Raw genomic sequence first — 23423 nt, 5'->3', positions numbered from 1 at the left:
ACCTCCTTTATCTTGATGATAGTTTTTCCAGTAGGTTCTCATCTCTGGTTAGTTGGCTTACAATAAAAATTCCACCTGTTTGTTCTTATTTTAGAAATACACCATAAGTATGGATTTTGTAAGAGCATTTGAACGGCAGTGTGGATCACAGGCCAGTGTTAGAAGATTAAGAGCACATCCTGCCTATCACAGCTTCAATAATAAGTGGAACTTACCTGTTTATTTTCAAATAAGGTCAGTAATTTATTCCTCCCCCTACCTGCTGAAATGGAATTTGAATACTGGCAGGCTGTTGCCCCACTTAACAGCCCTTCCTTTGAGATCATTATACTGTTCTTGGAAGCAAAATGTAAAGGGGAAACGTGTAAGAAGTGTTTCGATTGCCAAAGTTCTGGCTTGCATGACAAGAAAGAATTTGATAATTAGGGGGCTGAGAATACCAGCCTTGGATTTAAGGTAGATTCTGGGCCCTGCTGCATCTGCCCCCAACTCCATCCCCTGTCCCCCAACTCCACATACATACCTTGTATGCCCTTATCCATCACGCAGAGGTAGACAGGAGGGGCTCTGGAGTAGCAGACTCTCCCTTTGCCCCTTCTCAGCACACCCCTCTGTCAAACAGTGGACCCAGCCCACATCTGTTGTTGGCTTCCCTGGACAGTTATTTCCCTTAGAGAGAGTGGGGAGAAGCACAGCCTTAAGTGTTCTTTGTATTTTGTTCCATCAATCAGTTTATGAGAATCCTAGTTATTTTTGGCTTTCCTTTATAATCTGACATTTGTTCTCTCTGTTCTGGAAAATGATGATGCTTCTAACAGATGTCACGATGATATCATGTATGTAAATAAGTGCTCCTAAAAACTATCAGGGAAATTTAGGATAAAATCCTAGCAGTGTATGTTCCACTAGAAAAATAGATGAGAATAGGCATTTTTGTACAGTCTTTGAATGAGGTAAGTTCCTTCATAGAATGACATTAGCTAGAGTGTTTTAGATAGAATGATCCATAAAGAGTCACAGGCTTTTTCTTTAAATCACTGAGTGATTTGTTATGATGCAGTCCTTTTCCCTAGAGTTCTGAGGGAGAATTAGAGAGAGGGAAATATATTAAGGATTAGGTACCTTGATTATAATTGCTTGCCATGATTGAGAGTGTATGTAATCATCCTCTGATAATGAAATCACAGTTATCAGAACGTTAGTGAGATGCCCTTTCTCATACCATACTGTGTTTTATGCTTAATTTCCCGAGGTCATATCACCACGTAGCTTGTCTCTGAGTAGGAAATTAAGGATTTGTTCATCTAGGATATTCGCAGGCTGCACTGGAAGTAGTTTTTAGAAGATAATCAAGATCAAGCCAGGGCAAGAAGCCTTTTGATTCAGGAGCAGAATTAAAAATAGTGAAGTATTATGTCACAGTATAAGACACAGTGGAGAAGACATGTCTGCATTTTAGTTCATATTTAGAGTTAGCATGCTTTAGGTGCCCAGTACCATCATGCTCTATGTAGGCCTCTCTGCTGCCTCCAGACTCCTCTTGTTACCCGCCCCCCCCCCCCCCCAATCCCATGACCCCATGCTTGGCGATCTTGCCCTGTCACCCTGCCTCCTGGGCCTGCCCTCCTGGAGCTCCAGGGGCCTGTTTTGGCCAGCCAGGCCCCACAGTGACAGCACAGCCTCGCCTTGGCTGGTTCTCATGGGGCTGGCAACTGAGCCTTAAAGTATGTTGAAAGTCAGCCAGTTCCCTGGGAGATTTTGTACCTTCATCAGAAACATTAAGCGTTCCAAGGGATTGGTTAACTTTTGTCTGTAAAGTGTTTTAAAATTTGTGAAATTTTCAAAAATGACGTTTGAGTTACGAAGTGTGGAACTTGTATTCAATGTTTGTTTTTCCATTTTAAAAATAAATTCAGGTAATACTTTGTAGGACAGTTCTGTTGATTTTTACCAGGTATTGAATTGTTTACTCTGAGGGATGACAAAAAGTTCCACAAACATGACTAGGGTCAGAGTTGTATTGTTACCGAATTCACTTCAGGGTCATGTAAAGGAAGCTAAAAGCCAGTGGGGTGGTATGCTTTGACATATTTATAGGGAGAAATATTCATATTGCACCCTTGAGAACAGATTTATGCTTCTGGTCTGACTGTAGGCCTACATCCCCACTGTCTTAGGAAAAAGGGCAGCACTCCCATCCAGCACCTTCTGGAGCATACTTGTACCCCCACACTGTTCCTGAGACCCTGCTGGGTCTTCATTTCACTCCTCTTTATAGGCATATTGGAAAGTAGCTTTAGGACTCAGTTTCTCATAGGATGAAAACGAATGCAAATGTGTACAAAATGGTGTCAAATTGTGTGTCAGTGGCTACCTAGAAGCAGGTGTTAGTCTCTTAAATCCCAAAGGTTAAGGTTTACGTCCTTTAATTAAAATCTTATTAGAATATTATATACTCCCAGAATGTTCACAGTACGTACTGTGTTTGGTACATGCCAAACATAGCATATTTTCTCCTTAATGATGTGGAGTCAACAGCATTGATGTGCTTACCCTTTGCCCTCAAGTATGTGTGTGTGCGCAAAGTAGAGATGTGCCCTGCAACATTTCTGATATACCACTGAGCAGAAGGAAATTTTCATTGCCGTATTGATTTTTATAGGAGCACTTTTGGAGGCTTGCAGACCTGTAGCATGCATGGAGGAAGATGTTTAGAGACCTTCCCCAAACCCAAATTTAAGCATTTAGAGATGTTTTATTTGGGGTTTGTCCTTGTTACAAATACCCTGGTGAGAGCAGAATGGCATCACATGTGCATGGGCAAACCACGGCATGGCTTCTCAGGTTCCACCAAACTAACCTCTCACTTTTTGCTGTTTTGCAAGATGACCTGTAACCTATCACTTCAATCCTGGCAGCTAACTGCTCTGCAAAGCTGCATGAGGCGCTGGTGCTGGGCTTCTGGCTGGGGAGGCACGGCTCTGTCAAGTGACCTGGGCAGTGGCACTGTCAGGAGTCTTCCCACTTGGTCACACAGGCAAAGGGCTGTGTGAAGGCAGTGAGATACCAGGGGTCCTGTCACCTTTGGTTCTGGTACCTTCTCACGTGTGTGTTCTCATTGTTAGTGTAAACATACACATAATTTTGTGTCCTGTGTCTTTACTTACCACTAAATTATTTATATTTGTTCTTATTGCTGGGCAGCTTCAAGCCAACTTCTTCTCATACCACATTCTAGGATGAATGTGCCACACGTTTTGTAACCATTTCCTTACTTGGGGCCATGTAGCTTGCTTCCAGGTTTTCCCAGCCATCAACAGTGCCGGGTTAGCTCTCAGGCCTTTTCCCTGTTGGAGCTTACTGTCTGTAGTTTGTATAGGTTTTGGAAAAAGTGGTAGTGTGAGGGGCCTGAGGCTGAGACCTGGGGCTGGTGTGTTCTCCCATCTTCAGAGCACCTCTTCCCCCTTCTCTTCACTGGCACAGGGTCACCACCCCTCTTGTTGCCATTCTCGGTTAGCCTCCCAGGGTCTCTTCTCACCCCACCTTTCTGCCTCTCCCTTGTTCCCCCTGTGCCTGTCGCCAGCAGCTTGGGGAGGCGAGCCTTCTGTGGGCTTCCTTAGGCAGTTTCTGTCTATGTAGGCTACAGGAAGCTCTGGGAACTGGGCTAGCCCTAACAGTGTAGGGCGGCCTTGGGCTCCTGGGCTTTGTGCTGTGTTGCACATTTGTGGAAGGCATGGCTGCTGCTCTTTAATGTACTGTTCTTTTCCCCCTTCAGAAAGTTTCCTTAAGCTCCATCTCTGAACCACTTCTAAAAAGCACACATACACTATAAAAATCCAGAATGCTCAATTAGGTAAATTTATCTTGAGTGCATGTCAGAATGTGTTGCTAGCAAAGGAACTAGCTGGTGACAGGAGTGTGCTGGGAAAGATGCGACGGGGGAAGGTACGTAGTTGGGAAATAGATTGCCACATGAGCAGCTCATTTAAAAAATACACTTTTCGTGTCACGAAGTCCTAAACATGTGCCCACATCAGTTATTAAAACAAGTTTGTGATGGGATGTTGTGATGCCTGGCAGTCCAACACAAGAAACTGACCCACAGAGCAGTGATGCAGATGTTGGGTGGCAGTGCCAGCTGGGTAGGTGCTGGACAGCATGAGGGGCTCAGTAGAAATAGGAAGCATGTGAGCAGCAAGCTGTTATAGTGTTAATGGGCTATTTGCAGTGGCTTTTCTCTAGTTTGCAAAGACACGGAATACAGCCTTCCTGTTCCTCAGTTTGGGGACGTGTCCTTTCCTGGGATTGTGCAAATAGAAATGGATTGGAGATAAATACCATCTTCTGGCTGTGAGGTGATGGCATGAGTCCAGCCAGCTAGGACTTGCCAGGCACAGCTTCTTGATGGAGGCTTACATGGGCAACTTGTTTAGTTTGAAACATGTGGGGTTAGTTGTGATTCCACTCAGCTGGAAATAATAGAGAAGCCCTATGTAATAGTGGCTGAATCAAGAAAAATGTATTCCTAGTTTAGTTAAAAAAGACGTTTGGGAGAATAGGCATTCTGGGGCTGGTTGGGCATCGTTAAGAGTGTCAGGCTGAGGGACAAGCGGGTGGAGGTGATCCTGGTCCTCAGGAAGGTGGGAGAATGGGCAGGGAAAGGCATTTAGCAGCTGCATAAACTGTAATCTGTGCTCTTGTTTCTATTTCAGGTTTAGAGAAATCGCAGGATCCTTAGAAGCAGCACTTACAGATGTACTGGAGGATGCTCCAGGTAACTTCCTGAAAGTGATTCCTCAGAGAGTGAGTGAAGCTCAGCCAGTCACCTAGACCTTCACATTCTGAGGGTACATGCCCCTTGTCCTGTCAGGCAGTAGGTTAGACCTTCAAGGCATAACTCAACCTCTTTTTTTTTTTTTTTAAAGAGGCTAAAAGAAATCAATTTTTTTTTTGTTTATAGAACTTCTTTATAAACATAGTAAAATAATGAGATTATTTCAGCTGTAAAAAAAGAATGAAATCTTGCCATTTCAAGGACATGAATAGAGCTAGAGAGTATTATGCTAAATAAGTCAGAGAAAAACAGATACCATATGATCTCACTCACATATGGAATTTAAGAAATAAAACGAGCAAAGAGAAGAAAAAGACAAACCAAGAAACACTCTTAACTATATAGAGCAAACTGATGGTCACCAGAGGGGAGGTCAGTGGGGGGAGGGGGAAATAGGTGGTGAGGATTAAGAGGACATGTATCATGATGAGCACTGAGTAATGTTCAGAATTGTTGAATTCACTATATTGTACACCTGAAACTAACACAACAGTGTGTTAATTGTGTTAACTACACTGGAATTAAGATTTTTAAAAATGCTTTAAAAACATAGGAAGCAGACCTCATTTTTGTTTCTGAATATAATAACATGTGAAGGGGATCTCCCCCCCCACCGCCCCCCGCCGGGGGATCAGCTCTCTGTATAGCAAACTGGCTTCTATCTGCTTTCCTCCCAGGCTGAGGTAAAGGATCAGGATGGCCCTTCCCAATATAAATAATAGTGAAAGGGAATAGAAGGAAGGGAGAAGAAATGGGTAGGAAATATCAGAAAGAGAGACAGAACATAACGACTCCTAACTCTGGGAAACGAACTAGGGCTGGTGGAAGGGGAGGAGAGCGGGGGTGGGGGTGAATGGGTGAGGGCACTGAGGGGGTCACTTGACGGGATGAGCACTGGGTGTTTTTCTGTATGTTGGCAAATTGAACACCAATAAAAAATAAATTTATTATTAAAAAAAAAAAAAAGGATGGCTCTTCCCTCCTGGGGGATGATTCACAACTGGGGTTCCTGCCCCAGGCCTCCAGGGTCCTCAGCCCCCATCCTGGGATAGTGGGCAGGTGACAGTGGTTTTGGTGGGTTCCAGACATGCTTGCTTTCCTTAATAGCCTCATTAATCTCATGTCCGGTGGCCTCTTACATGCTGTATGTCTATTTCTGTAGCTACATCGGTCTCTAGGCTGCTCTGTTGAAACTTCAGTTCGTTTCTGTGTGGCTAAGTCCGCCTGGACTGCACTGTTTTAGCCTCAAAGTTTGTTTCCATCTGTCTTTGCAAAACATGGTCATATATAATGGACTTCCTGTACATAAATATTGTGTTCAGGTAGAGGAACACAAGAATAGACAAAATAGGACACATTCAAAACTAAAGTTGAAACCCTTGCAGGTGACTGTCACTCCTGATTGTGTTTATTGATTTGGTATAAAATACCCATTAACAAATTATTTTGAATGCTGTGTATGTTTTATATTTCTCAAACACCTGGGGAGGGGAATTGTATAAAAGTAGAAAACTCATTGTCATGAAAGATATGATAGCATGGATTATGGCCACTTCTTCACTCTGGAATTACACATTGAAAATATTAGAATTAAGCCTTGAATTGCCTGTGATTCTTTACATGCCTCTTTCCTCTCTAGCTGGCAGTTCGTTTTGCCTTTTGGCTTCTCACCGGACGTGGAGCAGCCTGCAGAAGTGCTGGTCAGATGAGATGTTCTTGCCAGCGCTGGCGCATCGTCTCTGGAGGCTCACGCTGCAGATTTTGGCTCGATACTCCATGTTTGTCAGTGAGGTGAGGGCTGGCCCAGCAGCTTTTATGCATTCAACGCTGTTGGGAATTCCAGACACCTTAACACTAGGTGTGCTAAGATTTTACAAGGCCCTGTTGTCACGAGAGGTTGATCTGGAGGACAAGAGTGGGCTCCTTTCTCAAGTTTGCAGCCATGTTTGTTTCCTTTTTTGTCTAGGCACCATTGCCTTTTACGGGTGTTAATTATCACATAGTGCTTCCTTTTATGGGAAGGTGCCGCACTGACAAGCTCTGGTTCCCTTCTCTAGGCCAGAATTTTTGAGGTGCCTCCATATTAAAACAAAGATGCTCATTTTAATGAAAGTGAGTAGGAATAAAAAATACACACATTTTAATTGTATTTGGAAGTTTTAAAAAATCATGTGATCATGGAGATTAAAAGATAGGAAAATTAATTAACCTTCTCTTCATTTCAAAACAGCCTACTTTTATCTTTGTCAAGTAGTTGATTGTATTAGATTTGCACACACCTGTAAAGATAAGGCATTGTCCATAAAGTGTTCCTACAGGCCAGCACTGAGCACGCAAGCAGGCCCCGCACCTGTGTCTCGGCCTCAGAGAGGCCCTGCCTCCTGGACTGTCTCCAGTGAGACAGATAAGCAGCCTGTTAAGTGTATGTGAGGAGTATGAAGATAGGCGTGTGTTAGCTCTCAGGAAGGACAACATGAAGAAGCCTCATCTTGGGAGGGAATGCCATCTCAGCTGGAGTAGGCGACAAGCATGTCGTCATCCTGCTGCATGTTCTAATGGAAGGAGCACAGGCTTCAGTCAGAATCAAACCCAGGTTCTGCCACTTTTATATTTTGTGATGTTGGGACAATTAGCTCTAGGAGTCCCAAATTCTTCATCTGTAAAATGGGAAAGCAGCTTTTCTGTGTGGTTGTGAGGAGTAAAGAGATACTTGTTGACCAACAAATTGTTGACAGAAGTGCCTGGCAGATCCTGGAAGCTCTGTGGAAGCTAGTTTTCCATTTCTCTTTTGCCTTCCTCTGCTCAAAAGGGTCTTAGCAGACAACCCATCCTTCAAGCTGTTTCTGAAGAGCACTGTGTAGTCGGTTCCAGGGACACAACGGGCCTTGGTGCGGTTCTTCAGTTAGGCCCAAGTCGGCCGCTTCATGTGTTCTTAATTCTTACGTCACTAATAAGTTACTTTGCTTCGAATATTTGTTATTCCATTTTTTTCTTGATGCCAGAGTATCTCTCTCTGGTTTTTCCCTTATAACAATACATGATGTGAGTCACTTTTGTTTGTAGTATTTGGAGCATAATGAGGTTTGGATTTTAATTTTTTTATCCTTACTAATTATAGTAATAAATTTACTAAGCATACTTGGTAAATGATTTGGCTAATAGAGGTAATGAATTTTTTTAAAAACTGTGATATTCCAGAAATTAATTTTCGTTCTATTTAGGGACCTATTTTATTTTTACCTGTTATTTTTTATCAGAAATTAGACACAGGTTTAAGGATAAGCATACGTGAGGTTGTATGTAGTTTGACCTTGTTTCTCCTTGTTGTGCTTTCACTGGTGAACTTGTACTGAATACTTTGTAGAATAGCTGTCACTTTAGGTGAGTTGTTGACCCACAAAAATAAAAGCTCAGAGATGTTGCTAGTGGAAAAATAATCATTGAAATGGTTTTTCAGCTTTTACTCAGGCCCATCTCTAATGAAAGTACCAAGGATATTAAAAAACCTTTGGTAACTGGTAGCAAAGACCCTTCCGTCACCCAAGGAAATGGTGAAGACCAAGGAAGTGGCCCTTCGGAAACAAAGCCTGTGGTCTCCATTTCCAGTACGCAACTTGTGTATGTGGTAGCAGACCTGGACAAGCTTCAGGAGCAGGTAGGCCCATGTCCCGGCAGAATTCCAGCTGCTAGCTTCAGTGCTCCCACAGGAGGCCGTATGTGCAAAGACCTGACACCATTTGGCTTCACGGGGCTTAGCATCATGGGGCCCAGGGGTACCTGGGGAGACACGTTCATCTGCCCTTCGAAGTGTCTCTCCTACAGGTGGGCTCTCTGCCTCCTTGCTTATCAGTCTAGTCTCGTCCTGTGTGACCCTGGGGCCTCTGCTTCCTTTTCAGTGACGCTGTCATTAGCTCTGGGGGAGCCACACACCATCTGTCCATTAGCTCCATTTTCTCTGTGCAGGCATGATTGCTAATGGGCTGGAGTTTAATTGCTTCTCCCGCACTTGACCACTTATTTCCTGGTAACATTTCATCTTCAGCTGTACTTTGAAAGTGCTGAACTGTTAGAACTTCCCCCTCTGTTTTCCCTGGATAGGGGTCCATATTGAGGGCCTTTATCATTAATGAAGAGGGCTTTGTGGATTGAATTTGTGTTTGAGTGCCCTGATACATAACTCTCCTTTCCTCCGGTTTAAATATTTTGTGGCGCTTGAACAAATAATATATTTTGAGCAAAATCTGATCTTCCTTGTAAGCTGTTTTTGGTACTGGGGTGACCCACAGAATAGAAAATGCTTCTGCTAATTCCCTGGGTCTGCTTATAGCTGTGGACTGCTTTTCCTGTGTTGTTGGATTCTATGATCATGAAAGTGTAAAGAGTTTTATTTTCTTCTGATGAAAATGACAGAAAGTCCTGAGTCTAGTTTCAGCATTCATTAACAATATTTTAGAGTTTATAGATGCAAATAGAATTGCCTCTTCCTTTGATTTATAAGAAGTAACTGAATATATAAAGTGCATATTTATTTCAGCTTCCAGAACTCTTGGAAACAATCAAGCCAAAACTTGAAATGATTGGCTTTAAGAATTTTTCTTCTATCTCAGGTAAAAATGAATCTTTAGACTCAGCAAATCTTTGATTAAGAAATAATTTTAAATAAAACTTTAGAGACTGTAGGATGTATATGCCATTTTCTTCTCTAGTTGTAAATTCTTGGTTGTATCTGTATTCTGTTCTGTGATTTTAACTTCTCTAAATGAGATATTTTGTTTAATTCTCATGATTTGATTTGATTTGACTTACTGTTGTACACTAACTACTATGATGCTGTCTAAAATAAGATTCACATCTGGGCCTGAGTAAGTGGTTAAATTGAATCTATATGTCTCAACAGCAGCCCTGGAGGACTCTCAGACGTCTCTGTCCGCCTGTGTTCCTGCCTTAAGTAACAGGATCATCCAAGACTTAAGTGAGTCTTGTTTCAGTTACCTGAAAAGTGCCCTGGAGGTTCCCAGGCTTTACCGAAGGACCAATAAGGTCAGCACCACTCCCTGAAAATAATTTTGAAGTGGGGAAATACATAGTAGGAGAGCCACCAAGGGGGTAGTGGCAGATTAAGATACAGAGATGGGTGCCCAGGGGCAGCGCTGCCCAGAGGCAGACCTGCTCAGCCTCATCCAGAGAATATTTGAGAAGGGGACCCCCCTGGGTGGATGGTCAGCTGCTTTCGGAATTGGACTCAGACAGTAACTGACTTGTTTGGATTCCTTTGGCCTTAGGGAAAGATAGTAATTTCAGAAGAAAGCATTTTAATAAAATATTTTTAACTCCTTTATACTCTCTTGGTTTTTGTAGCTTATATTTGAAAAAAATGGAATTTACCTTGTTCCCTTCATAGTGCCCTAGCACGTACCTACCTTCTCCTGTTCTTTAACTTGATAAGATTTGAAAAGCTACATTAAGAGTATGAAAAGCATTTATAAGACTTCAAAAAAGTGTGCATGCACACTGATGTTCAAGGTCGAATTCTCCTGTTGTCACATCTTATAGAATGGTGATTTGGGGACTTCATTTTGACCAGTGGTTTAGTTTCCTCTCCTGAGCTCTCAGTTTCAGGCATCTCTATGCTCATTTCCTTCTTGCCACATGTCATTTAATTTTCCATCGAATTTTCTTTTTTTCCTCAATTGTAGTGTTGGATGTTAGGCACTTTACTACTAAAATTATTTCCAAGAACTGTGAAAATTCCCAGGACATTGTGCTTTTCTGGAGTCTCTCTGGAGTTCCTGCAAACGTCCCTGTTTTAGGGCAGCCTCAACGTTGGCATCTTCCCTGTTTATGTTCCTCTGCCTGTCTGACTCGGTGTCCTGGAGGCACTTGAGGGCTGAACTGAGCTTCAGCAAGTCTCCTTTGTGGCTACTCCTTTTTTCCTTTTAAAATCTGCATGTGCAATAGGCTTACCACTTCCAGCAAGAGTACTTTGTCACCCGATTTTCCCTTTCTGATCTGACCTGAAACTCCCATGTCAAAGTGGGAGAGAGAGACCTACTTTATATTCCCAAATTCGTTAATATTCTTTTACTAAGCCACCAGCTTTCCCTGTCTGTTCAATATGATGTTAATATATTTACCAGATGCTTGGGGGTCAGATACTCTCATTTGTTCTATAAAGTGAATGCCAGTGTCCTTGTTTGCAGACGAAGAAACTTAAACTAAGAAAAGTCCAATTACTTGCCCTAGATCCTTGCTGGTCGGTCAGTCCACCTGGTGGGAGCTCGTTGGAAATGCACCAAGTCAAGCACAACCCTCCTCCTCTGTGTACACACTTAGGTGCTTGTTCCCTCTTTCTCTCTCTTCCTCTTTCTGGCTCTGCTCTAAATATGATTTCCCCTTGCTTTACTCTTCTTGGCTCCCTCCTGTTCTCCAGGTATTTTTCTGTAGACATTAGTGTTATTCTGGGGAGGGAATGACGTTTGTACATGTCTCAAAACTGATACATCACTAGCATCTCTTTGAAGTTTTGAGTAACTTATTCTCCTTTTTTTTTTCTTTATATGTTTTTTTAACCTCTACCATCATTATTCCAGGAGGTGCCAACAACAGCCTCCTCTTATGTGGACAGTGCTCTGAAGCCGTTTTACCAACTTCAGAGTGGGCACAAGGATAAGCTCAAACAGGCAATAATTCAGCAGTGGCTAGAAGGCGCACTTTCTGAGAGCACTCATAAGTGAGTACCTTAGAAGTAGGCTATTCCGGACTTTCTTAGAAGATCCCTGAGTCAGAGACCACTGAGGCCACCAGGGGATTGATTGCATGTTGACGGGGTGGTGAGCACATCAAGTCAGTGTGTCACTGGGTGAGTCAGGTACAGGTGCTTAATACTTCTGTCTGTGTTGATGGCTAAGCTGTGCTCGCTTCACTCCTCCTGCACCCAGAGCGCTTTGGGCCACCTGCCTCCACCTAAACCACCTCCGAACTTCCCTGGGTCTCACACAGGTCCTGCACTACCCTGGGCAGGCCTGGGTTTTGCTGTCCATTATACACTTCATGCAGGCCTCTTACTGCAAGTCCAGGCATCGTTTTTCCTTGAGGATTCTTTCTCTCCTCAGCTGTGTCAGTCTAAAATGGGTCGGATCACTCCAGATAATGAAAGACTCCTACTGGTGAGGCCACTGCAGTCTAGGAAAAGAAAACATATTTTCTGAAGTATCATTACAATGGATAAATGTTCAGTGCCTAAAACCCTGCAACCCTTGAAAACATAAGGAGGTCTTCAGCATCTCCGTGTTTGAATGTCTCCTTATTTCTCATTTAATCAACTCTTCTCCAAATGCCAGCATTGAGTTATGTCCGAGTATATTATTCAGTTTTATTATGGAATTTTGTATAATTATTTTGCAATAGTATTTGATTTATTTCAATTGTTTCTGAATTAAGTGACATTTGTGGGTTAATTTAGAACATAACCATGAGTTATAGTGTTGTTTTTGCAGGCAAATATATTCAAAGTGCCAAGTAACCAGCTTGTAAACTAAGTTTTGAAATGCAACTCATTTATAATTTGCAAATTTTATTAAGATTATTGTGAAGGAAATTAGTTTTATTTAAAATTTTGAAATGCTTCCATTCTTTAAAAGATGAGCCATTCCTAGGACTGACTCTAAATGAATCTGTTGCTTGCACTTGGGGAATGAGCTCCAGCTGCTCACCCTTCAAGTAGGAAAGACAGTTTGGCCCATGATTTCCTCTTAGTGTTTGGGAGTAAAATTGTACAGAGAATCCATATACATATTTCTTCAGTTCTGAGGGAATGCAGTGGTAGAGAGTCAAGACTCTGGGTTTTTTTCAGTCTTAAGAAACATTGATAAATGTACCATGGCTGATTTTTTAATTGGAAATGAATTTTTGTCTTAAAAATCTCTTGCTTTGGTCCACAAAGCCAGTTCATCTGTTTGGGGATGCACACAGATGCCTCCGTCTTACCAGTGGGTGTGTCTTATGCTCCAGGTACTACGAAACTGTGTCAGACGTTTTGAGCTCGGTGAGGAAAATGGAGGAGAGCCTGAAAAGGCTGAAACAAGCCAGAAAAAGCACTCCCACCAATCCCGTCGGTCCTAGTGGTGGTGGCATGAGTGATGATGACAAAATCAGGCTGCAGTTGGCCTTAGATGTGGAGTACTTGGGAGAGCAGGTAAGCCCTGAGCCATCATCAGCCCCGTGTGTCTGACGCAAGTTCTGCGGGCCCAGCCGTCTCCTGGTGGCTGTTCTGAGCCCACACGTGCTGCTGAGCGGGGTGGGGGGGCGTCCACTCCCAGAGCTGGAAGAAGGTTCAGAGCCCCAGACTTGAAAGAGATATGGGTGTGTACCCAACACTGTAAATTGACAGTTGAGGTCTGATGAACTGGTCTTTGGTGCAGCTGACATCTGCTTGGCTCACGGGCCCTCATGTTCACAAAGCCCGCTGGAGTATGGGCTCACAGAAGATGGTGTCTTTTTTGTCCACTGACCGGAAAGTGTCTGAGACATAATCAGGCGGTTAGAATAACTAGAAATGCATTAGCTCATGGGTTTCTCACTGCAGCCCTTAAGGAGTTGTCTGAGCCTGACTTCTTTGCTTCCCTGGCTGGGTTTTCTCAGGTTTTAGAGTCATGGCAGGTAGATGAACGTTCCTGAATATAGTGCCACTTAGGAGGCAAGTATAGGTTCTGGACAGGGTCTCTGCTCATACAGAGGTGACTTGCTTAAGGACTGTGAAACTTGTTGCTCTTGAGAAGCTGGCTTTCTAAGCTGTTCACATTCGTTGTATGGCATGGGTCCTCCAGGAAATTCCTTTGCTAGAGGAAAAGAAGTGAGATCCTAAAAGCTCCCTCAGGAGATGCTTGGTTTTCTAGCTCACTGAGGACTTGCATATCAGGGTTGTCACGGGAGATCCACATTTGCTGCTTTGAGGTGAATTTACAGATACATCCCGGCAGGAATCCATTGCTCCATTTCTTTATTTCACAAGGGAAACTTACAGTCTTTTACAAACAAGACAGCTTGCTACAGCAAAATGAGAAACAAAGAAACCAGACATAGGTGGGGTGGGTGGAAGCAGGGGGATGAAAAGAAATGGTACCCTGTGGTCCTGGTCCCCAGATGAGCAGCAACATGCCCACAGATGTGAAGTACTTGGTGTAGATTTTCCTGTGTGTGTGTGTGTGGTTTGTTGCCGTTGTTAACAACAGTGGGAACATGATATGCCACAACTCGGTTGCCTCAGTAATTCACTCTGGTTCTCTGCCACAGCGTCCGCAATTCATCAGATTCTGAGAAAAGGTTGTTGATGGCAAGTGAAGAAAGTAAAAGCTCAGGCCATTGCTTTTTGGAAAAACTCTCTGCTTAACAAATAGTTTACTTTATTATTCTTTTTGTGTGAATTTTCTTTTCCAGTCCACAAAAGAGGCTCTTACCCTGGGTAAGCCTGATTTGATGGACTTAGATAAATGAACATGCTGGCTTCATAGAATGCTAACTTTAACCCAAAAAAGTGAAGCTTTATAATGAGTAAATCCTTTGCTGTGAAGGGAAAAAATACTCTGCCATTCTTTGGGGAGCTGCCTTTTTCTGATTTCTTGGAGGGTGGGGGTGGTAGTTATTCTTGTGTCCTTCGTAAGGGCCTTTTGTTCGTATTCAGCTGAGACCACAGTGCTTTTATTCACTTTCGTGGCCTTTGCAGATACAAAAGATGGGCCTGGCAACAAAGGACATAAAGAGCTTCCCAGCCCTGGCAGAGCTGGTCACCGCCGCCAAGGACCAGGCAACTGCAGAATAGCCGTGAGCATCTTGGAAGAGCCCACAGGGAGAGGAAAGCTGGACGGCAAGCCCGAAGGGAAGAAGGTGGCTCCGTCCTCTTTCCAAGCCTCTGAGGCCAAGAAGTGCTTCCACATGTCTCCAGCAACATGCCAATGCGGCTTCTCTCCGCACACCTGGGTCTCCTTTCACCCAGAACAGAACACAGAAGCCTTTTTCCGTTGTATGGAAGATAGTTTTTAAGACACTTAACTTTCTACTATAGTTTACAGAGCAAATTATTTTATTTTTATTGTAAATCTTAGCGTGGAAGAGCCGATTTCTAAAATACGATTAGAGGAAATAAGATGTCTGACTATGGAAAGTTGGCCCACTGGCCCTGCCATGGGAAGCACCTGCCTGCAGGGGTGACCACAACAGGTGGCTCGCTCCCCTCAGCCCCTCCTCTGCTGGGCCCTGCTGTGTGAGGTGACACTCTAAAAGGCAGGAAGCAATGCTGCTCCTCTGTTCTCCTACTGGGTGTTCAGTGAGAGTGCTTCCCATCACATCATCATTCCTGGCAGCGGCTGGAACCAGTAGGGAAGATGTATTTCCTGAATAAAAAAAGTGTCTGCCAAAAGTGTGTGCAATTTTTATTTGTGGATCCAGTGCAGGTTAAATGGTGCTCCTCCCAGGTGCCCTGTGAGGTGTGTCTCCTTGAGGGCACCTGCCTCCTGCACCGCTTGTGGTGGGGCCTGCCTGGGAAAACCTCCTGCAGGTGTGGGAGGTGACAAGGCCACAGACCCATGTGTGTCAGGAGGTAACAACTGCAGGAATTTTGGGAAGAGGTAGGAGAACGAGGTGGACTGCTGCTGACCGACCCCACAGAGGCAGGCGCGCTTCCTCTGCTTGTGTTTCGTTACAGCTCAGCGTCTCCTCTGTTCAAAGATCAGCTCTGGAGAGAGAAAGGAATGGGATAAGCAATAGACAATTAAGAATTAAGCAATAGACAATTAAGAAGATCTGGGAGCTAGCAGCAATTTTTTTTTTTTAAGTGCAGTGATGAAGCAGAGCTGCAGAAATAGGGAGCACAGGAGGAACCCCAGTAGAAGCGACAAGAACAGCAGCAGGAGCTCCTGGCCACATGTCTTCCAGCCCATGGGCAGTGTGGCTTCCCCTCTGTTCAGGGCCTGTGCCTGCGCCCTGTGGAGAGCGCGCGTGCCTGGCCTCAGCAGGGAGCGCCCTGCCCCGACTGGATTGGTCTCTAAGCAGACCATGTTGGCAGCCTGGTCAGACCCAGCCCCATGGGTGAGAGAGCAGAAAGGACTCAACATCAGGGTCGGAACTCACCTGGCCACGGGAGCCGGCTCAGCTGTCTTGTCTTTGTGGGCTGTTGCCTCTGCATGGTGCTGGGCCTTGAGGCAGCAAGGAGCGGTCGGGAAGGAAAGCCAGGTGTGAAGTGAGAGAGAGCAAGGCCGACCTGGAACCAGGGGAGATAAACTGGCACCCACCTTTGTCTCTTGCTTCCTCTAGATGCCAAGTTCAGGACGGGGGCGCCTGTGGAAGTTGTGCTTCCTTGAAGCTGCTCGCACCCAAGGGAGCCAAAGAGATCCAGCAGGTGAGCCTGCAGCTCAGCGGAATCTGTGAGCCGCCACGGTGGCCTCCCCTACACTAGCCTCCGAGTGTCAACAGGCCCTTGTGGGCAGTGCTGACCTCCCACCATGCCCAGTGGGGTGTTGCGGGAGCGGAGACACAGCCCTACCAGGCTGACGGTCTGCTGGATAGCCACGTGGCTGAGCACCTCCCTCCAGCCTGGTCCCGGACTGCTTTGCCTTTCTCCTTTGTCCCCACAAAGGAGGTTGGCAGGGATACAGTGTATTAGTCCTTCCAACTCCACGTTATCCCCATTATGCAGATGAGGAAATAGAAATTAAAAAGTTAGATAACTAACAAGCCAAATTTAAATCCAGGCAAGATTGTTCCAAGTCCAGTTTGCTTGCCAACAGGTAGTTCTCCCTCCGTAGTAAGAACATCGGTACAGGGAGGCTGATAGTCCAGGGTCGGGGCCCCAGGCTTGGCCTGGGCTCAGTAACACTGTGTTCTGGGCTTGTTTCCGCAAAGCTACACACGTGGGGCCCTGAACCCTATTTCTAGACTGAAGAAACAATCTTTAATAAAAAAAACAAAAGGTTCTACAACACTTAATCCTGGCTTCCCCAGGCCATCTCCTTCATTTAATGTGTGTTTTGTTAGCTTTGCCTTGAAGAATCATAATTGAACAAAGTTAGAGATGAAGCAATACATTTTTATAGTAAAACTATAATGATTTTTTACTTTAGAATATAAGAATCAAAAGCCATCTCAGCCCAAGAGTAATGTGGCGCCAGGAGGCAGTGCGCGAGTGGGTGCTCCACACAGTCACTTGGGGACCCAGGCTGCCTGCAAGCTGCCATCTCCATCCTACGACTTCCGCGTTCAGAGGGTGCCTTCCTGTGTGGGTTCCCTATGGCTGTTGTAACACGTTACCACAAATGTGGTGGCTCAAAACGACAGAATTCTGTTTGCTCAGAATTCTGGAGGTAGATGTCCAAATGAGCGTGTCGATGGGGCCATGCGTCCTCTGAGGGCTCTTTGCCACCTCACATGTTTCCAGATGTCCCTTGGCTCACATTGGCACGAGTCCATCTCTGCCTCCACCTTCATGTGGCCGTCTGTCTTCTGTGTCTGCTCTCTAGTCTTTTACAAGAACACTGTCATTGGATTTAGGACCTGCTCAATCCCGGAGGATCTCATCATGAGATCCCTAACTTTGTTGTGTTTGCAAAGGTCCTTTAGCCAAGTAAGGTCTCCATGCACAGGTTCTGGGGGGTTCGGATGTGGGCATATCATTTTGGGGGCCACCATTCAGTCTCCTCGCCCTCTGCTGCAGCCAAAGGAAAAGCACATGAAGAGCCACGCCGGGGAGTGGTTGTGGCCCTGCCGGGAAGAGGACACCACACTTCACACACTCCAGTGTCTGGAGCTCAGCCACACAGGGACTGGAAATTGGTCTAGCTTTGTGTCCAGGAAGAAGAGAGGAAAGTAGATTTTGCAGCTGCTTTAGATATACACCTTGATCTGCTGGGAGTCTTTACTAGTAATTCTCTGCAGCTCCCTGGACCTACTATGTGGAGTTGCCGTATGAGAACCGCTCAGCCACAAAGGTGCCTGTGGAAAATGCTGCCCCCATGTCCTCAGGCCTCTCCTGGTGAGCTACAGCAGGCAGGACTCCAGGACCTCAGGACCTCAGGTGCCTTCAGGCCAGCAGCAGCCCTGGTGGTACAATAGTGGGCAGATTGTGACCCTACCACTGAGATTGTGGAGACCTTCCCGCTCAGGTTCATGTTCCTGGACTCAAGATGTGGTGCATGGCAGACGTTGAGTGAATGGTAGCTTCTTTTTTTTTTTTTTTAATTTTTATTTATTTATGATAGTCAGAGAGAGAGAGAGAGGCAGAGACATAGGCAGAGGGAGAAGCAGGCTCCATGCACCGGGAGCCCGACGTGGGACTCGATCCCGGGTCTCCAGGATCGCGCCCTGGGCCAAAGGTGCTAAACCGCTGTGCCACCCAGGGATCCCCGAATGGTAGCTTCTTAAGCCAGGTCCGTGGGTGGTTTCTTCTCTGAAGGCCCCATTTATTTTCTAGGTACTGGGATCCTAATACCCAAGAGAGACCTCCCCCCCTCCTCCCGCCGGCTGCTAGCCATCCTGGACCAGGGCTCCTCGCTGTGGGAGAGAGCAGGCCTCTCCCTGTCTGCCCACTCCTCCCCCTTCCCTCACCCTGGGTCAGCAGCTCCGAAGGAGACGCCAGCACTGACCTGTGCCAACGTTCCAGGCGCTAGGCGCCTCCCTGAACTGGTGGCCGGGCGTCGTGTTGGTCACAGGCTCCCTTCCCGCAGCTCCGGGCACGGCCGTGTCCCGCTGAGCCTTAGCACTCACTCTCCCGCCAAGTCTCAGAACATTCGGGATTCTCATCTTGTCTCAGCTCTCATTACCATGGAACTAGAGGGTGTTAGTCATCGCTGAGGTGGTGTTTCGATGGGTGAACGACCCAGCTGGAGGCCATAACAAGGACCTGAGTCACTCTCCCACCATGAACAGCTGAACAAGGCCGGGGTGTGGACACAGGACCACAGTAGTGGAGGATCCCGGAGAGAAGGGAAACAGCCCCGTGTGGGTGGCCCTCAGGCCCCCGCATAGGAACACCCAGAGCCTGGTGACTGGCTGGAGAGAGATTGGCGTTGAGGGTGCTGAGGAGGCCAGACCTTGGGGGGCAGCGAGTGGAGAGGAGCAGGGTGCTGAGGAGCCGCTGGTGTGGGTCCCCAGAGAGGAGTAAGTAGAACGATCCTCAGAGCTCGAGGGGCTGGGAATGGTGTGTGTTCCCACCGGCCAGAACGGAAGGGCCCTCATGGGCCACAGGGGAGATCCTCAGAAGGAAGTGGCCTCGGGAGGGGCACCAGGTTAGCCTAAACCACAGACTGGTCCCACCCACTTAGCAAAGCTTAATTAAAAACAAGCCTCAGAGGGTAGCTTGTAAGGTAACTCAACAGAAGTGTGGAGTAACCTGCATGCTCGGGGGTAGGCTATGGGCCCCGCCCCACCGAAGTGATGGGCCACTGCCGTTCAGCTCATTGTGCTTGAGATCTCTCACAGGTGCCCTGAACATCTGCTCATTCTGCAGCTTTAAAAATCACATGGGGGCGCCTGGGTGGCTCAGTGGTTGAGCATCTGCCTGACTCAGGTTGTGATCCCCGGGTCCTGAGAATGAGTTCCACGTCGGGCTCCCTGCTCAGCATGGAATTGTCTTCTCTCTTTCCCTCTGCCTCTGCCTCTGCCCCTCCCCCTGCTGGTGCTCTCTCTGTGTCTCTTTCAAATAAATAAAGTCGTTAACAAAATCACATGCCAAACCAGTGTCCACACAAAAGCCTGCACATAGATGTTTACAGAAGCTTTTATTTCATAATTACAAAAAAAAAAAAAAAAAAAAGAAATTGGAAGCAACCAAATTGGCCTTCAGTATGTGAATGGATATATGAAATGGTGGCCCATCCAGACAATGGAATGTCATTGGGTGCTGAAGAGAAATGAGCTATCGAGTGATGAAAAGATACGGAGTCTTAAATGCATATTGCTATGCTAAGAGAAAGAAGCCAATCTGAAAAGACAGCATACTGAAGGATCCTAACTGTACAACATTCTGGAAAAGGCAAAACTATGGAGATAGTAAAAGGATCAGTGGTGCCAAGAGTTGTGGGGGATGAATAGGTGGGGCACAGGACTTTTATGGCATCAAAACTCTCATCTATTAGTATTATGGAAACTGTACTTTCTGCTCAATTTTGCTGTAAGCCTAAAACTGCTGTAAAAAAAATAAATTCTGCTAGAAAAAAAAATCACATGGGGTAATATTCAAATCCAAAATCTGTCCAAAACCTTCAGGACATGTTTCAGAGACCAGAATTTTTCAGACTTTAGAAAGGTAACATGGTTTCTGTCCTGGGTACCATGTGGTCACCTGGGGGTTCCGGAACAGCACCTCGTAATCAAACATCTTTCTGCAGCAAATGGAGGACTCTTCACACTTCCACAAACTTGTGTAACATAGGATCATGTAACGTGGCCTCATGTCTGTTCAGGTTGGGGCTGGCTGCCAAGTGAATAGCAAACAAAAATCATTGAGTTTTCTAAACTCAGTAAAGACTTGGGATCTGCGGTGTTTCCTCAGTGGGCCACGGGAAGTACCCCCAGCACCTGAATCACTGTGGGTCCCACACATGCCCAGGCTGGAGGTGATCTGAGCTGCTGAGTCATGCCCTTGTCTATGGGAGAAGCACTTGGCAACTCCAAGAAGACTTAGAAGTTAGTGAAGAATGGTTTAAGAGGAACAGACCTCCAGAATTAATATATTTGTGTTGAGTAATCTGGGAAATGTTCGTATTTTGTATCCTGGTAACATCCTGACCCACTTGCCATTTATGAAAGAGCTGGAGGACACAGAGCAGCAGCGGGTCGGTTAGCAACATCGTACTCCTAGCAACTGCCCGCTGAGGCCCAGCAGCCTGCTCAGTGGGAGACGTGCACTAGTCCGCTGCCAGTTGCTTTCTGGACAACTGGCGAAGGACACCAAAGTTCTCATCCCCTGGTTGCAAGGCTGTCTCACATCACTGTGGGAGACCTCAAGACCACGGTTCACAAGTCAGGATGACGTCAGTGGTGGTGCCTCAGGCTCCCTGCTGGCACTCGGTCAGCACCTCCCAAACATCTGTCCTATGTGGGGAAGGACGAGCCGGAGGGTCTCAGGAATAGCTCTGAACCCATTGTGCACATATATATGGACCACTTCTCGTCTGCAGTTGATTTAGGAATTACAGAAGCTGTCACAGAGTTCTGATCGAAGATGTGTCCTCCACCCAAGGATGGGAATCCAAGAGGTGGCGCTGCTGGTCGTGGCCCCCTGGCTCTTCCAGAAGCCTGTGCTGGGAGGGGGGCTTCCGTGCTGGCCCTAACCCTAAAGTCCAGTGTGCATTTTCGGGCCCCCTGGGAAAAGGCAGATGCTGACTGTGGGGCCTGGGTGGGGCCCAAGGCTCTGCATCTCTAACACGCTGCTTCCTAAACTTCCACTTCTCCCCAGAGACTTGGCATCTAGTAGCCGTTCCCAAAAGCCCAAACCAGACAGGGTTTGGGAGCCAGCTTCTGCCCCACACTGGGCCTCTGAGGGAAAAGGGATCCAGGGGTGCAGAGCGTGGTAGAAGGTAAACTACCCAAGTGAAACCAGGGCCAGGCCAGCAGGGTCGGGGCTGCTGGGGGAACAGACTCCCTGCCATCCCCGAAGAGGGGGACCCTCATCAGCACCCACAGTTCATTACCACGTGGCGGGGAGGGCTCAGGACATCTGGATTGCTGTCTCTTCAAAGTGACCAAGTAAAGCACAGGTGCTGTGTTGTACTTATCTTCCCGGGATTTGACACCACTCAGGCCGACATCCTGCGAGGTGTAGGGGTTTGTGGGGAATATGCACCCCTTGCTCCAGCTCATTCACTGGCTGGAGGGAGGCAGCCAGCTGAATACATTAGAACTTCCAAGCATCCATCCATATCTGTGTGACATGTATCTGGGGCCTCCCCCTGCGGCCAGACCAAGCAGAGCCTGATCTGAGGAAAGAGGGTAGAGGTTGCCAGGAACTGAAATGATTCCCAGCAAAATGCTTCACCTGCAGCTTTAAAGACAGGGATGGGTGCTGCCTGGACCCCAAAGGGTTTGCAAACCTGAGGCCCTTCCCAGAGCTTTCCCTGGGACATTTCACCTCTGCTCCCCAGGTGCCAGCCGGTCCCTGTATGGTCAGTGGTCCTCTTTAATGGATAGGGGGAGCACTCCTCCTTGAAGACCATCCCAAAGGGGAGCCTGGAATGTGGAGGGAGCAGCCTTGAAGGTCCCCCAGTGGTGCCCTTAGGACACACGCTTGAGTGCACGCCAAGGCTGGCTTGTGTTTCCTTCTGCTGCTGTAATGTGTTACCATAAGTGTAGTGGCTTACAACAACACAAATTGATTCTCTTTCAGTTCTGAGGCCAGAAGTCAAAGATGGATCTCACCAGCCAAAATCAAAGTGTTGGCCAGGCAGCGCTCCCTCTGGAGGCTCTGGGAGGGATCCTTCTCCTGCTGTGTGTTTATGGAACAGGACTCCAGACAAGGTAGAGGTCATGACTTTTTTGTGGACTGACTGCCATTGACATGGCGGTGGTTTTATTCATTTGTTTGTTCAGGTATTTCTCACTTTACGCAGAAGTGCGGGGAAGCCCAGGCAGGGGAAGTCACCTGCCCCAGGTCGCAGTAAGTGTTGGATGTGGGCTTCCTGCTCTGCTTGTCAGTGTTGGGAACCCAACTCCTGAACACCGCCATGCTGCCTCTCCTGTGCCTGGCCCAGCTATCCCCCTGACATGAGAGCAGGGAGGTGTGTTCCACACTAGCCAGGTGCTTGGGAACATGAGGGGGACACTGAGGAGCAGGCCTGCCTCTCGTCCTCACAGCACTCTCAGTCCCCTCTGGACAGTGCCCAGCAGACGGACAGGCAAGGCCTGGGCACAAGTGGGCAGCACAGTCGTCATGCAAACAGGACACAGATGCTTTTGCTCACACCACTGAGACCGCATAGCAAAGAACTGGTTCAACTTTGGAACGGTCATCCCCACTCTCACCCCTGGATGCTTCTCTGGCTGCTGTGCGCCTCCTCGCCAGTGGGCCTGCCTGGTTATCTCAGCATCTCCGGAGGGAGTGAGAGAAAGTGCTGTGTGTACATCAGGAAACATCTTCACTGTCAACGGTGTGAGGCTGCCGGGCGTCCACCTCCTCCTCACTCTCTGCCTGAGTTTAGATGGTGGGGGTCTAATCCCCCCAGAGGACAGCAGGCAGAGGCACTCGACAGAGAGGATTTCTTTATCTTCCACTACCTGGGCGCAATGGAAGCAGTGGTCTGACCCTGTGTCCCTGGAAAGGAGGAAGTGCCTGTCCTCCTGGATCCTTGCCAGCTGCAAGTGTGTGTGTGTGTGTGTATGGGGGGGTGGGGAGGATGGGGCCTCCACCACGCACCCACCTGCCATTTAGAGATAGAAGTGTCCAGGAGAAAGCATCACATAAAGCTTCTCCAAATGATGGCTAAGTACCAGCCCACATGGGAATTTCACCCAATATATGGCTCAAAGCCCTAGAATGGACCTGCATGTGTATGTTTTTATTTTGCTGCTAAGTGAAAGGATTCTTTTCTTTCCTTTTTTTAAGATT

The 23423-nt window shown here is 46.7% G+C and overlaps 1 protein-coding gene and 1 long non-coding RNA gene across 3 annotated transcripts in view; one reads left to right on the top strand and one right to left on the bottom strand.

The window, feature by feature from the left end:
• COG2 (component of oligomeric golgi complex 2) overlaps positions 1-15248 on the top strand; it is a 50521-nt gene extending 35273 nt beyond the window's left edge. Inside the window, exons 10-18 of one of the 2 annotated variants that reach the window (XM_026008675.2) lie at positions 95-234; positions 4713-4774; positions 6474-6625; positions 8292-8489; positions 9369-9441; positions 9732-9874; positions 11425-11564; positions 12845-13028; positions 14556-15248. In XM_026008675.2, coding sequence (XP_025864460.2) covers positions 95-234; positions 4713-4774; positions 6474-6625; positions 8292-8489; positions 9369-9441; positions 9732-9874; positions 11425-11564; positions 12845-13028; positions 14556-14651 — 1188 coding nt within the window. In that variant the 3' untranslated portion in view covers positions 14652-15248. The remainder of the gene's footprint in view (positions 1-94; positions 235-4712; positions 4775-6473; positions 6626-8291; positions 8490-9368; positions 9442-9731; positions 9875-11424; positions 11565-12844; positions 13029-14555) is intronic. The other variant, XM_026008678.2, reaches the window with a different exon arrangement.
• On the bottom strand, positions 11233-16343 carry LOC140598612 (uncharacterized). The gene is made up of 2 exons (XR_012001081.1): positions 15959-16343; positions 11233-15563 (listed from the first exon to the last, which is right to left on the bottom strand). It is a non-coding gene; the product is annotated as an uncharacterized lncRNA (long non-coding RNA).
• Positions 16344-23423: the final 7080 nt, after the last annotated feature.

This window comes from Vulpes vulpes, chromosome 4 (genome assembly GCF_048418805.1).
Source record: "Vulpes vulpes isolate BD-2025 chromosome 4, VulVul3, whole genome shotgun sequence".
In the NCBI taxonomy this organism is placed as follows: Eukaryota; Metazoa; Chordata; class Mammalia; order Carnivora; family Canidae; genus Vulpes; species Vulpes vulpes.
Note: the sequence above shows the minus strand (reverse complement) of the source record. Positions and strands in the feature narration are given on the sequence as shown.